General features: G+C 42.1%; 1 protein-coding gene across 1 annotated transcript in view; it reads right to left on the reverse strand.

Annotated features, from left to right (window-relative positions):
* SORCS3 (sortilin related VPS10 domain containing receptor 3) overlaps positions 1-15139 on the reverse strand; it is a 988335-nt gene that overhangs the window by 671214 nt on the left and 301982 nt on the right. The window contains exon 3 of the mRNA XM_073595927.1: positions 11600-11699. Coding sequence (XP_073452028.1) covers positions 11600-11699 — 100 coding nt within the window. The remainder of the gene's footprint in view (positions 1-11599; positions 11700-15139) is intronic.

Raw genomic sequence — 15139 nt, forward strand, 5'->3', positions numbered from 1 at the left:
CCGCTGAAACCGCCGCCTGTGGAAGGGAATTCCACATCCTTGCCGCTCTTACAGTAAAGAACCCTCTACGTAGTTTAAGGTTAAACCTCTTTTCTTCTAATTTTAATGTGTGGCCACGAGTCTTGTTAAAAAGTTTTATTTCTATTGTAGGGTCACCAGTAGGGTATTTGTATATTGAAATCATATCCCCTCTCAAGCGTCTCTTCTCCAGAGAGAATAAGTTCAGTGCTCGCAACCTTTCCTCATAACTAAGATCCTCCAGACCCTTTATTAGCTTTGTTGCCCTTCTTTGTACTCACTCCATTTCCAGTACATCCTTCCTGAGGACTGGTGCCCAGAACTGGACAGCATACTCTAGGTGCGGCCGGACCAGAGTCTTGTAGAGTGGGAGAATTATCGTTTTATCTCTGGAGTTGATCCCCTTTTTAATGCATGCCAATATTCTGTTTGCTTTGTTAACAGCAGCTTGGCATTGCATGCCATTGCTGAGCCTATCATCTACTAGGACCCCTGGGTCCTTTTCCATCCTAGATTCCCCCAGAGGTTCTCCCCCCAGTGTATAGATTGCATTCATATTTTTGCCACTCAAATGCATTATTTTACATTTTTCTACATTGAACCTCATCTGCCATGTAGTTGCCCACCCCATTAATTTGTTCAGATCTTTTTGCAAGGTTTCCACATCCTGCGGAGAAGTTATTGCCCTGCTTAGCTTAGTGTCATCTGCAAATACAGAGATTGAACTGTTTATCCCATCCTCCAGGTCGTTTATGAATAAATTAAATAGGATTGGTCCCAGCACAGAACCCTGGGGAACCCCACTACCCACCCCTGACCATTCTGAGTACTCCCCATTTATCACCACCCTCTGAACTCGCCCTTGTAGCCAGTTTTCAATCCATGTACTCACCCTATGGTCCATGCCAACGGACCTTATTTTGTACAGTAAACGTTTAACTGTGTCAAATGCTTTTGCAAAATCCAGATACACCACGTCTACGGACCTTCCTTTATCTAGATGGCAACTCACCTCCTCATAGAAGGTTAATAGATTGATTTGGCAAGAACGATTCTTCATGAATCCATGCTGATTACTGCTAATGATACCGTTCTCATTACTAAAATCTTGTATATAGTCCCTTATCATCCCCTCCAAGAGTTTACATACTATTGATGTTAAGCTAACTGGTCTGTAATTCCCAGGGATGTATTTTGGGCCCTTTTTAAATATTGGTGCTACATTGGCTTTTTTCCAATCAGCTGGTACCATTCCAGTCAGTAGACTGTCTGTAAAAATTAGGAACAACGGTCTGGCAATCACCTGACTGAGTTCCCTAAGTACCCTCGGATGCAAGCCATCTGGTCCCGGTGATTTATTAATGTTAAGTTTCTCAAGTCTAATTTTAATTCTGTCCTCTGTTAACCATGGAGGTGCTTCCTGTGTTGTGTGATGAGGATAAACACTGCAGTTTTGGTTACTGAAGCCCCCCGATTCACTCGTGAAGACTGAGGAGAAGAATACATTCAATACCATCCTTTGTAACCAGATGTCCTTCCTCATTCTTTATGGGGCCAATATGGTCTGTCCTCCCTTTTTTACTGTTTACATACTTAAAGAATTTCTTGGGAATTTTTTTTGCTCTCCTCCGCTATGTGTCTTTCATGTTCTATCTTAGCCGCCCGAATTGCACCTTTACATTTATTGTTGCATTCTTTATAAAGTCTGAATGCTGAGGATGATCCCTCAACCTTGTATTTTTTGAAGGCCTTCTCCTTTGCTTTTATATGCATTTTTACATTGGAGTTAAGCCATCCAGGACTTTTGTTCGCTCTTTTAAATTTATTACCCAATGGGATACATTGGCTAATGCCCTTATTTAATATACTCTTAAAGCAAACCCATCTCTCCTCCGTATTCTTCGTTCCTAATATTTTATCCTAATCTATGCCTTTTAGCAAGGTTTGTAGTTTAGGGAAGTTGGCTCTTTTGAAATTCAGTGTCTTTGTATTCCCTTTAGGTTTCCTATTTGTGTGATTTATACTGAAACGCTGTTACCTAAATTGCCCTGTATTTCCACATAAACTAAAATAATATGGTTGCATAAGTGTGCACACCCTTACACTAATACTTTGTTGAAGCACCTTTTGATTTTATTACAGCACTCAGTCTTTTTGGGTATGAGTCTATCAGCATGGCACATCTGGACTTGGCAATATTTGCCCACTCTTCTTTGCGAAATCACTCCAAATCTGTAAGATTGCGAGGGCATCTCCTGTGCACAGCCCTCTTCAGATCACCCCACAGATTTTTAATCGGATCCAGGTGTGGGCTCTGGCTGGGCCATTCCAAAACTTTAATCTTCTTCTGGTGAAGCCATTCCTTTGTTGATTTGGATGTATGTTTTGGGTCATTTTAATGCTGAAAGGTGAAGTTCCTCTTCATGTTCAGCTTTCTAGCAGAAGCCTGAAGGTTTTTTGCAAATATTGACTGGTATTTGGAACTGGTCATAATTCCCTCTACCTTGACTAAGGCCCCTGTTCCAGCTGAAGAAAAACAGCCCCAAAGCATGATGCTGCCACCAAAATGCTTCATTGTGGATACGGTGTTCTTTTTGTGATGTGCAGTGTTGTTTTTTGTGCCAAACATATCTTTTGGAATTATAGCCAAAAAAGTTCAACCTGGGTTTCATCAGACCATAACACATTTTCCCACATGCTTTTGGGAGACTTCAGTTTTTGCAAAATTTAGCCAGGCTAGGAAAGGCTTCCGTCTTGCCACTTTACCTCATAGCCCAGACATATGAACAATACAGGAGATTGTTGTCACATGTACCACTCGCTTTGACATAGCTACAACCCCAGTTATAAGAGTGTGTGCACCTTTATGCAACCACTTTATTTTATTTTTTATTTTTACTTCCCCTTCCTACAAGATTTCAGTTTGTTTTTCAATTGAGTTGTACAGTTTATAGGCGACATTAAAGGTGGAAAAAAATCTGAAATTATTTATCTTTGTCTCATTTTTTTATATCACAGAAACCTGACATTTTAATAGGGGTGTGTAGAATTTTTAAATCCACTGTATGCCTACAAGTAACTGTTTCCAGACAAACAAGAATCGAGTACTGGATTTGTTCGCAGAGCCCTTTTCTTGGTACTTTTGTCTTGGTTCTGATGGGTACAAGTCCTGCAGCTCAGCTGGCTTTCATTCTCCTGTAAAGCATCTCATACATTAAAAAGTGTTCTCTAACCCAGTGGTCATCAACCCTGTCCTCAGGGCCCACCAACAGGCCAGGTTTGCAAGATAACTGAAATACATCACAGATGATATAATTTGCTGCTCAGTGATTGCAGTATTCTAGTCTGCATCTCCCCAAGGTAATACAGAAAACCTGGCCTGTTAGTGGGCCCTGAGGACAGGGTTGATGACTACTGCTCTAACCCATCACCCATCTTGTCTTTAATAGTTAAACCTGAACGCCAGCCTTCCCTTCAGTCTTGCACAATTTTACAGGTTCCTCTCCTATTCTAAAATTACTTACTCTGATTGTATTGCACACTGTGAGCATCTCACATTGTGCATTGGAAGCTTCAATAGGTCATCATCTAGGCCTTTCCTGCCCAGCCTGACTGTCCTTGTCTTTGGATTTTAGTTATTTTATTCATGATGGCTAAGCAACACATGTGGCTGATACCTAGGGTGGACTGCGTGTGTAGTGCTCAATCCCACATATGTGCAAAAGTAACCAGGCACACAGCAGAATTCAATCCTCTGGCTCAAAGAAAAGTACAGGGGTTGCCTTTTTCTGTATTTATTGCCAAGTAATTTGAATAAGGCTTGGGGAGCTGTGGGGTACTCCAGAGCATTGAACAGTAATGCTAGGACACTCTTTTCTCTGCAGCTACTTCTTAGAACAGTCCCCTCAATAATAGCTCATGAAATGGACAGCACTGGAACACCATAAGCAATGTTCCAGGTCAGGCAACCCTTAGTATAGTGCACTAGAGAGTTAAAAGCAACAGTCACCCAGATCCTGCACTCAGATATGTGCTCACAAGTCCCTGGATACTTGGATGTCTCCATCTTGTGTCAGGAAGTTCCATAGTGGACTCTTCAGATGGGATCCTAGGTGAACTCCCCCTTCTTTTAGCTTTTGAGATTTTAAGAAGGCAGGCCCCACAGCTCTAGCGTAGCTGGGACCTCATTGAGCTTATTGGCAAGTGTCAGCTGGGCTACCAGGGAGGGCAGCAGCCCTTCAGGCTGGGAACTTCTCCTCCTGGGCAAGAACAAGGCAGCTCCAGGCTTCAGTCTATTTATGCTCATTTCCAGGCACCATCTGGGCAACCTCCAGCAGGGATTGGCTGAGACCACAAAAGTAGACTTCATAAATCTTCAGCTGCTGATTTGCTTCATCCTGCCCACTACTATCCAGAAGGCAGGGAGAAGCAGTCAAACCTACAACCAGTAAAACCCAGAGCAGACCACAGCAATCATACATTTCTCCACTGATTACAGAAGAGCAAAGAGAAAAAAAAAAGAACTAAACTTACCTAACCAAGCAACCTATTTTGGAGGGTGCTACATGTGCAATCTTTAAAGAACTGCTAGAAACTTCTCTAGGGCTAAGGACTTTCTTACCATCACTATGCGGACAATGATAGATGCCCCCGTGGCCAGTCACTTAGAACCAGCACTGCCAAATTGGAGGAGGGGGAGTGAGTCACATGCTTCTTCATTACCAAAGGTACCAGTTAACCAAGAGCCAGTAGTTTAAAAAAATAAACACCGTGGACATTAGGAGAACCTCATCCTGACAATGTCCACACATATCCAATGACTCACAAGGAGCTCCAACCACATGCAGCCTCTGTTTGAAAACCCCAGCCTTGCCTAGACTGCTGACAAAGTCCAATAAGAAAAGTCAATCAACCAATTAAGGACCGGAAGGATTTGCCCCCTTAATGACCAGGCCATTTTTTATGATATGGCACTGCATCGCTTTTATTGACAATTGCGTAGTGGTGCGGCGCTGTACCCAAACAAAATTTATGTCCTTTTTTCCCACAAATAGAGTTTTCTTTTGGTGGTATTTGATCACCTCTGCGGTTTTTATTTTTTGCGCTATAAACAAAAAAAAAAGCGACAATTTTGAAAAAAAAGCAATATTTACTTTTTGCAATAATAAATATCCCCCCCAAAAATATAAAAAACTAGTTTCTTCCTCAGTTTAAGCCGATATATATTCTACATATAAAAAAAAATCACAATAAGCATATATTGTTTGGTTTGCGCAAAAGTTATAGCGTCTACAAAATAGGGAATAGATTTCTGGCATTTTTAATTATTATTATTATTTTTTTACTAGTAATGGCGGTGATCTGCGATTTTTAGCGGGACTGCAACATTCCGGCGGACAGATCGGACACTTTTGACACTTTTTTGGGACCATTGACATTTATACAGCGATCAGAGCTATAAATAGCCACTGATTACTGTATAAATGTCACTGGCAGGGAAGGGGTTAAACACTAGGGGGCGATCAAGAGGTTAAGTGTATTACCTAGGGAGTGTTTCTAGCTGTGGGGGGATGACTGCCTGGGGGAGGAGGCCGATCGTTGTAGGAACATCTGTCTTTCCTCCCCTGACAGAACAGAGATCACGCCCGCCGGCCAGGCGCATCGGCTTCAGCAGCACACGCGCCACTACAGCTCTTAAAGCGGCCGACGTACAGTTACGGCAATTTGCCCAGGGGAGCCAACATGCTGCAGTATAACTGTGGCGGCTGGTCCTTAAGTGGTTAAGCACCCAGTGATGCATTTCACATCAATTGATGCACCTTTTACATAAACTTGTCCTTGCAGACAAGGAGCAGCAGTAGTAACCATTTGTAAATATATTATTTGATACAAATGCAATACCTGTAGGCCTTTTCTGTCACCTATGAAGCCTGGCAAAAATGCATTCAATGTTTATTTTCGGACATGTTGGCTTATTTCTAGGACATGGCAGTTGTTTGGGTGTTCATCCCCAAAATCATAGGGGCTTTCTGATACGCTTTCTACCATCACAGAAAAAGCTCTTCAGTCACATATCTGCATCAGGGTTCTCACACTGCTGTAGCCCTTTTCTATCCCATACTCTGAGTTACAACAAAATGTCCAGATTATCACTTTAGTTGTCCTCAAAGAAGGCTCAGCAGCCATTTTGCTGTAGCCCATGACCTGGATATAAACCAAAAAATGTAGACAGTGCTAGCTACAACCTTAAAGTGATACTAAACACACACTGTGTAATTTAATTTTTGTCTCTTCTACTTCTGTATGTGGATGATGGCACTGTAATTATTTTAATTAAAAAAACATCTAAGTACCTTTTTCCTGATTGATATACAGCTGTCACATGACCCAGCTCTTTCCCAGACTTACTGTAGGGAAGCATAAGCAGGAGGAGCTTCTCGTCCTCGGCTGCTGGTCACATGTTAAAAAAAAAAAAAAAAAAAAAAAACAGCCTTTGGAATACAGCGTAAAAATAAATAATAAATATCATTAAACTGTTTTAAATTGTCATAAAAATATATATTTGAAAGAAAGTCTTTATTATTTTGTGGCAATAAATAATAAAATGGTGTGGGTGGATTCCTGCCAGTCACAGGCTTTGTCACGCCCTTCTACCCTGTGTCTTAGAATAAGAGGGAGATGAAGCCTCCATCAATCTACATGAAACATCCCACCCCCATTGTCTTTAGCTGGTTAGTGGGCATGGAGGAGAAGGGAGTGGGCTGTCATTTACCACTGTTTATACACCCACATGTCCGACTCTCGAGTCACATGGGCTGCTCAGATGTGATAGGGAGGAAATGCTCAGCATAGAAACTCACTGAAAACTGAGCATGTGCAGAGTTGCCACCATGGCTGCAAAATCCCTAGCCAAAATGGGCATATGATCATAAGGTGAAGATAGAGAGCAGCAGGATCAACCATTTTTTTTTTTTTGCAGAATACAGAAAATGAATCTCATAGTGACTGAGTGAGCTTGAACAGCATGTAATACACCATTTATTGATCGTTTAATATGATGTGGATTTAGGAACACTTTAAGGAATATACAATACTGTGTAAACTACACATATTATGCAATAATGTGTACAATGTAACAAATAAATTAAAACATACCAATACATAGCCAAATAAAGTGCAATCAAATAAAGTAACAAGATATATTAAACAAAGGACATGTGATTTTCCAGTTCATCATTAAATCCTTCTGAAACTGTGCAAAAAATGTATGTATATTCTTCTTCTATTCTCCTAAATCCTAAGGGTCCCGTGTAAAAATAACTATTGATAAAATAACCAGAACAATAGGTAAGCCACCAAAATGTGCAAAGAAGGAGCAGAAGAAAAGTCCCATGCAAAACCTCTTGCTTCAATCCACCACAAGCAAGTTATCACCACCACCAAATACTCCAAAAACTCACCAGACAAATTTGCCGGTATCTGTTAAAAATAGCAAAAAGCGCATTAATTCAGAAAATTCTCTCACTTGTACTCATGTTGCACTCCTAGCATTAATTAGCTTCCCATAAAACCAGCTCACATCATGATTACAGTGAAGGAAAAAAGGAAAAAGCCTTAATGGTGTAAAACTGCCAATTTAATAATAAGAAAAGAAGTTACACCAAACATTTACATTATCAAGTGTCCCAATAGACACTGGTATATCGCTTATCTGCACAGGCCAGTTGATGTAAAAGGTGAACTTAGGCCAGCCATAAACGGAGCAAATTTATTTCTTGCAACCACGGGTTGCAGGAAAGAATTTTGCCTGCTTCCCCCAAACGGTGTTGATGCGGGAATCCCTCCTGCCGGGTCTTATCCTGGCGGGGGGGCGAGGGCAGGTGGGGGAAGCCGTCCCTCCTGGGGGAAGACAGTGATTATCGCTAGGGCCGCTACCAATAATCGGAAGAGAATCCAGCAGCCTGCCCATTAACAGTTCAGCAGGAACTGGCCGAGATTCGAACCGTGTATGGCTGGCCTTAGCCTTTAATTATAAGCCTTTTGATTAGGTTCCCATTTTTCTCTCACTGGAGAACTTTCTAACAGCCAAAATTGATGTTTGGATCCAGCAACTCAACCTCAGAGATCTCTGTTGCTGAGACATATCCTGTAGGGAACTTGTGGGTTGTGGGTTAACTCTCCAACATCAACCAAAAAACAAAAATATTATTTTTTGGGGGTGAATTGACCCTTTAATGCGGCTTAGCGGCTGTGATAAGATCACTCTGAAGCACATTATGCAGCATAACACACCTTACGCTTGTGGCAAACAGTTAAGGGACATCAATAAATCTTCTTCCAAAACCACCCACCTCATCCACCAGCAGAACATTTCATCATCCTCGCCTAAGCATATTTTATTTACGCCAATGCTTTAATCCAATAAGAATGAGTGAATCGATGGGAAAACTAATTGATTTTCTGCCCAAGTAAATAATTTATGGGTGTCTTTTTAACGATAAATGAGAGAGTAATTTTAATCTAACTGGCTGGACGTGTCTTGGGCTTCTCGATCAACATCAGGTCTTGTCATCTGCCTCACAACAGTCTGTGCAGAATTTGAGGCCTAAAGGGCCTCAGTACCACACAGGATGTGGCCTGGTTCCTAATACCTCCACAAGGTAACCAGCACATTGCTCATATTTCTCCTCCACAGTTTTATTAACCAGAACGTACCTGCACATTTGTTAGCGATGTATACATTTAAATGCTAATCGAGCGTTGCAAGAAGCAGAACATGACATGAATTTTTCATTTTTTTCATTTTTTTATCCTTGACTTTTCATTCTTTATGTTAGACATTTCCTGAGTTGAATAACATCCAGGAACTTGTTTTTCTAATTAGGTATAAATATCTGCCCTGAGGGAAAGCAGCACATCTAATTTCCCGACTTCCTTCTAGTGTTCAAATAATTTTCAGAATTAATGCCTCAACTCCTACACCTGCATTTATGACTGAAATATATTTTCTCTTTTCAGGGAAAAAATGTGCTTTATAACCCATGGGCTCGTTACTCCAGAACCTAGGGTGGTAGAAAGACTAATATTTTCCCTGTCAAGGGGAAGGAAGTAGATTTGTGGCGGCCACAAAGTCTTAAAGGAGAACTTCACTCTAAACTAGTTCTTTAGCTGTGGATTGAGAATAATTAGGACGTCCATTTTCTAAAGCTATACCTACTTCCGAGGGCTCATTGTAAAACCCTAGCAATTACCTTCTCGTATTTTCTCCTTTTTTGGTCTATTAGGGTTTGTTTATACTTGCTTTAAAATGTGGCATTGGCTTTGCTTTGTTTTGGAGCTATTGCAGGTATGAGATATCCCAGGATGCACTGGGAAACCAACAAACTTACGAGAAAGACATCATCAGCAGTCACTTCCAGTTCATGTGTATATATTCTGGAAGTGTCTGGTGCAGACGTCACATCTGGTAAGCAGCGTGGAGCAGCAGGACGGTGAGCGGGGTCCAGACTGGAGCAGAGCAATTAGCAGACGGCACACATGGTGTGCAACATGGGAACACTATAGCAGAAGGTGAGTGGGGACCAGAGAAGGAGGACTGAGCGGCAGAAGATCAGCAGAGCTGTGGGACCAGAGCAGAAGAAACTAGTAGATGTTACACGTGGTGAGCAGGGTGGGAGCAATATAGCAGGAGGTGAATGGGGACTGGAGAGAGGGGAGGATCAGTAAACCAAAGAAACAGCAGAGCTGGGGGTACTACTGAGCGGGGCCTCAGCAGAGCAGCGGGGGAACTACTGAGCAGGGGATCTGCTGAATGAGGGCACTAATAAGATAGGGACTTGCTGAGCTGGGGTTCTACTGGGCCCCTTTAAAACAAATAGAAAAGCAACACACACATACAGGGCATTTGCCGAGCTTCATTAAGGCCTCTTTCACACGGGTGAAAAATGGACATAGATGTATCTCTATGGGACAGTGGAAGTTAGCGGATGATCATCCGCTGACATCCGTCACCGCTAAGCTCCATTTTTTATGACGGAAGAAAACCCTAGTTTTTTATCAGTAAAAAAATGGAACGGACGAAAAACGGATGTTAGCGGACAATCCACTTACATCCGACCCACTGACATTAATTTTTATACCCTTTTTTTTCCTCATTAAACACACAGTTTATAGCTGGCTGCTAAGGAGGGGGCCGGGAAACCGGCCGCCACATCCTTAACTACTGATGAGTCATCAGCTGTCATGTAAAAATAAAAAAAAATTGCTGGCAAAAAAAAAAAAATTGCAAGAAAAATGGCGTGGGGTCGCCCCCCAGGTTAATACCAGGCCCTTCAGATCTAGTATTGATTCAGAGGGGACCCCACCCCAATTATTTATTTTTTTTGGGGTGGGGTCCCCCACAAAATCAATACCAGACCCTTATCTGAGTGTAGTAGGCATGTTGTAATGCAGTTTCTCCTTTTGGCCACAAGATGGAAACAGAGAGATGCTGACTGGTCCCTCCAGAAAATTGAGAGAGAGAGAGAACACTGGGAAAAAGGGGAGTTTCAGGAAGTGCTGAGGGAACAGAAGGGAGGGGAGTACTAAGGTAAAAGAGAGAGGGAGAGTGCTGATAGGAGACAGAGGAGAGGAGATTGCTTAAACGAGAGGGAGAGGCTAAGCAAAGTCCTTTGCTGGGACACTGTGACACTTAACAGTGAGGAGAGGAGGAGTATGTGAGGGGAAGGAACTGAGGTGCCAGAGTGAGGAGAGAGACACACGCTGACACCAGAGACTGTGTGCCCCAACAGAGGAAGAGGGATATCCTGAAGTACAGAAAAAAAGAGTCTGTGAGGAGAATAAGGAGAGCGGTCTGAGGAGAGAGAGAGAGGGAGAGAGAAAGAGGTGACAAGTGTGAGGAAAACCACTGAGACTGAGAGAGAGAGACTCTGGCAGCATCAGAGGGGGAGAAAGCCAAGCTTTTCCAGAGACTGCCAGGAGAGTGTTGCCTGGAGACGGAGGAGTGAGGACGCCTGAGGGGAGCCAGGAGCAGAGACAGCCAGGAGCAGAGACAGCCACATGGTCCACTACTATTTAGTCCAGGGACCCTATTTAGCAGCCCAGCACCACTCAGCTTAGCAGAGACGACTCACGCTTTTAAGGGATCGAGATACCCATCTGGGTATTGGGTGGGCTGCTGCCTGTTCACCTTGCGAGTTTTGCTACCAGTCATCTCGATCAGCCATCAGCAAGAGATCCAGTAACCTAAGGTGATAATGCTGTCACTCCATAGATACAGTGGGGTTAATTTACTAAAGGAAAATAGGCTGTTCACTTTCCTATTGCAAAGAATACCTAGTCTTTTGCAAGGAAAATTTTAAAGAATGCAGTTAAAGTCCTAACAGCGTCAACAAACCTGAAATATTGATCATCTGAAATCTGCATTTACAATATGGGGTGACAACCTGGTTACCTTCTGAAGCATTGTTGAATTTCCAACTTTCAAGGAGAAGCATAGCACAATGGTCAGTCTATGCATGCTTCAACACCAATGGGTAGGAATATGGCAAACAAATGTTAAAATATAGATATGCTCACTCACCTTTCTCTTGTTGGTGGGGCTCACATATAGATAGCTGAGAACAGTCTTCAGCCCCACCTTCTCATTGAACTTTTCATAGGTTGTCCCATAATCTGTTGACCTGGAAAAACGAAAAACACATTTCTTTTGGTGCCTTTTATATTTAAAAAAATCTAACCAAAATCAAATAATAAAACTTTAATATGATATCTCTTAACATCAACAGCACAATTTTGACAACCCTTCGGTATCATTCAATAAAGACTCCTTCTTCTTAAAGTGGTCCTATTATCAGATATATTTCATGATGAGTGCAGCATGCTTAGTATTGTGTCAATGCAACACCATTGCATATGTATTTAATTTCATAGTTATGGTTTCCAACCAGCAAGTGGAACACTAAACTATTTCTCATGGGATTACCAGGCTAACCCTCACTTCTTTGATGAATAATTTATTGCTGATAACAGCACTTCTCAACTTAGGTGCTGTGGCACCCTTTGATGCCATCTGGGTATGTCAGGGGTGCTGTCCTGTGTACCATATTTTTGTGCAGTGGCATGTGTTTCCATGGCATGGGGGGCCAGCCACCATCAGTATAGAAGTGAACAAAACTAATCAAGGGCATCAATCATAAGGGGACCGAAGTTTGCCTACTTGTACATTTGCTCCACCTCCCACCCACTGGCATGCTGCCACAGCCATACTGTTGTGAAGACCACAAGGCAGTACCCTAATGAGAAGGAAGGGGTTGAGGACTCTGATGTGAAAGGAAGGGGAGAGGGGCTGAGGAATCTGATGCGGTGAAGGGGTGGGTGAAAACTCTGATGTGAAAGAAGGGACTAAGGACTCTGATGTGAAAAGGGGGCTGAAGAATCTGATATGAAATGAGCACAGAATAACAACTTAGAGACTCTAATGCCCTGTACACACGGTCGGAATTTCTGACAACAAATGTTCAATGTGAGCTTGTTGTCGGAAATTCCGACCGTGTGTATGCTCCATCAGACATTTTCTGTCTGAATTTCCGACAACAAAAATTTGAGAGCTGGATCTCAAATTTTCCAACAACAAAATCCGTTGTTGGAAATTCTGATCGTGTGTACACAATTCCGACGCACAAATATCCACGCATGCTCAGAATCAAGCAGAAGAGCCGCACTGGCTATTGAACTTCATTTTTCTTGGCTTGTCGTACATGTTGTACGTCACCGCGTTCTTGACATTCGGAATTTCCGACAACATTTGTGTGACCATGTGTATGCAAGACAAGTTTGAGCCAACATCCGTCGGAAATAAATCCAGGATTTTGTTGTCGGAATGTCGATCATGTGTACGCGGCATAAGGCTGTATTCACACCTGAGTGTATCGTTTTTAGGCGTTTTTTATGGTGTTTTTAAGGCGTTTTTCTGGCGTTTTTTTCTGGCATTTTTGCAGAGTTTCTGCAGTGTTTTTGTACAGGCGTTTTGAGGTCCATAGGTCACCAATATAAAACGCCTGTAATCTGCCTAAAAATAAGCTTGTGTACTTTTTTGAGCTTCAGGTGACAGAACGCTCAGATGTAAACAGGGGCTATTTAAATGAATGGGATTTTGCTTGTTGGGCGTTTTGGAACTTTTGAGATGAGCGTTTTATGAGTTAAAAACGCTCAGGTATGAATGCAGCTTATTATGAAGGGGAGGGGGGGGGCTGAGTACTCTATTGTGAAGAGATGACTCTGACATGAAAGGGGGGACTTCTAATAAATCAAGGACTCTGATCTGACCCCACTTTAGACTGGGGTGGCTCAAGATTATGCAAATTTTAAAGGGTGCTGTGACTCAAAAAACGGTTGAGAAACGCTTGTTGAGAAAAAAATAATCCAAGGAGTGAATCACTCGAGTTCCCTCCTCTTCCTCTCACTTTTTGTTCTGTATAGTTCTCTACAGATTGTCAATTAGAGAGATGCACTCTGAAAGCAAACATCGCTGGCTTCTCTCTTTAGAAATCCCATATTGCTCTGTGTTATGCGTGCAGCTGTAATAAATGTTTGTTTACAGAAAGACCATTTTGATACAGTATATGTTTTTTTTTTAATCTGAAACATGAGTTTAAAACAATTTAAATATCAGACTCAATCTAATATAGTTTATTTTAAATGGATTGCTTTGGCAAATCAAACAAATACAAAATCAATGGAAAAGGCAAGACAAGGCAGGGAAAGGAAAACGAAAGGAAGAAGTGGAAAGGGAAAGGAAAGGAGAGGAGAGGGTGAAAGAGAAAGGGAAAGGAAAAGGAAATGGAGAGAAGAGGAGAGGAGAATAGAGGGGATGAGAGGAGAGGAGAATAGAGGGGATGAGAGAAGAGGGAAAAGGATAATAAACAAGACTGGTTGATAGAAGTCAGCATCGCTTCCCCTTATTTACTAAGCAAAGTAAAGATTCTATTACAAAGTCAATATGCTCCACTCCTTTGGTAAATCAAAATTCCTTGTCTTTCCTGCGGTTCATATAAGGACAGCACAATAAGGAGTTAACAAAGTCTTTGTGTCTGAAGTTGACACTGTGAGTGGTGTACGACTCCCAATGCACAGAGGAGATCTCTTTTTATAGAAGACTTTCTTATCTGATGCTTTCCTGTTTAGCGAAATTAATCGCCTCTTAGGTGTGAGTTCAATTTGGTCCTATGGGGGCCCGAAACATTAATAGCAAAGCGATGGTCTGACTTCTGTGCGATAAGAAGACATTGAAATGCCATGAACAACCCTCAGAGTTCTCGCTTATCTGATCCATTCGGCTCCCAGGAAGACATCTTGGGCTATCCATATCAAAGGCATTTGTTATGCGTTGCAGACGCGCTAATGTTTTTTTCAGACAGATTAGCGTCTCAAGAGCCATCTACGTGGTGCTGGGAGGTGAATGAGGTATTATTTCACTTCTATAGCCTTATTTCATCATACATTTACAAAAGCATGAAGTCTGTGTCTGACTTTTGGGAGATTTTGCTTTACTTCCTGCCTCAGAATGCAACTGGAAATTTCATAAAAGTGAAGAGACGTCAGACATTTAACAACTGTCACTGGGACAAGAAGTAGGGGAAATCAACCCAAATAGGTAACAGACAGCAATGAAAACCAGAATTAAAGGAATAACCAGCAAATCCATGCATCCAATAAAACTGTACATTAGTTCTGGTTTCTGGACCCACCCATTCTTCAGGGGAGCCCAGGAGCACAGTAATTGGTCAAGACAGCTTCACACTGAGGAGATGGAGGAACATCCATTCCTTCATCTCCTCTGTGACAAATGAACCCGGAAGCGATGATGATTTTGAAACTTCCTGGTTCAGAGCTGTTATACCCTTGCTGTTACAGCCAGGGAAGCAGCTAATCAAGCATGAACTATGTTAGGTAAGTTGCTTTGGAGGGCAGGGGAGACCCATGATGTCTCCATAAAGAGTACCCGTTTCCTACCCAAAGCTATCACAAGGGGGCTTTGCTCATTTTCTTCCTGAAAATTTGTGTTTGATAAATAGCTTTACAAATATTGTGTGACATAAAAATTGCAACAGCCACCATTTTA

This window comes from Aquarana catesbeiana, linkage group LG08, assembly GCF_042186555.1.
Source record: "Aquarana catesbeiana isolate 2022-GZ linkage group LG08, ASM4218655v1, whole genome shotgun sequence".
Classification (NCBI taxonomy): domain Eukaryota; kingdom Metazoa; phylum Chordata; class Amphibia; order Anura; family Ranidae; genus Aquarana; species Aquarana catesbeiana.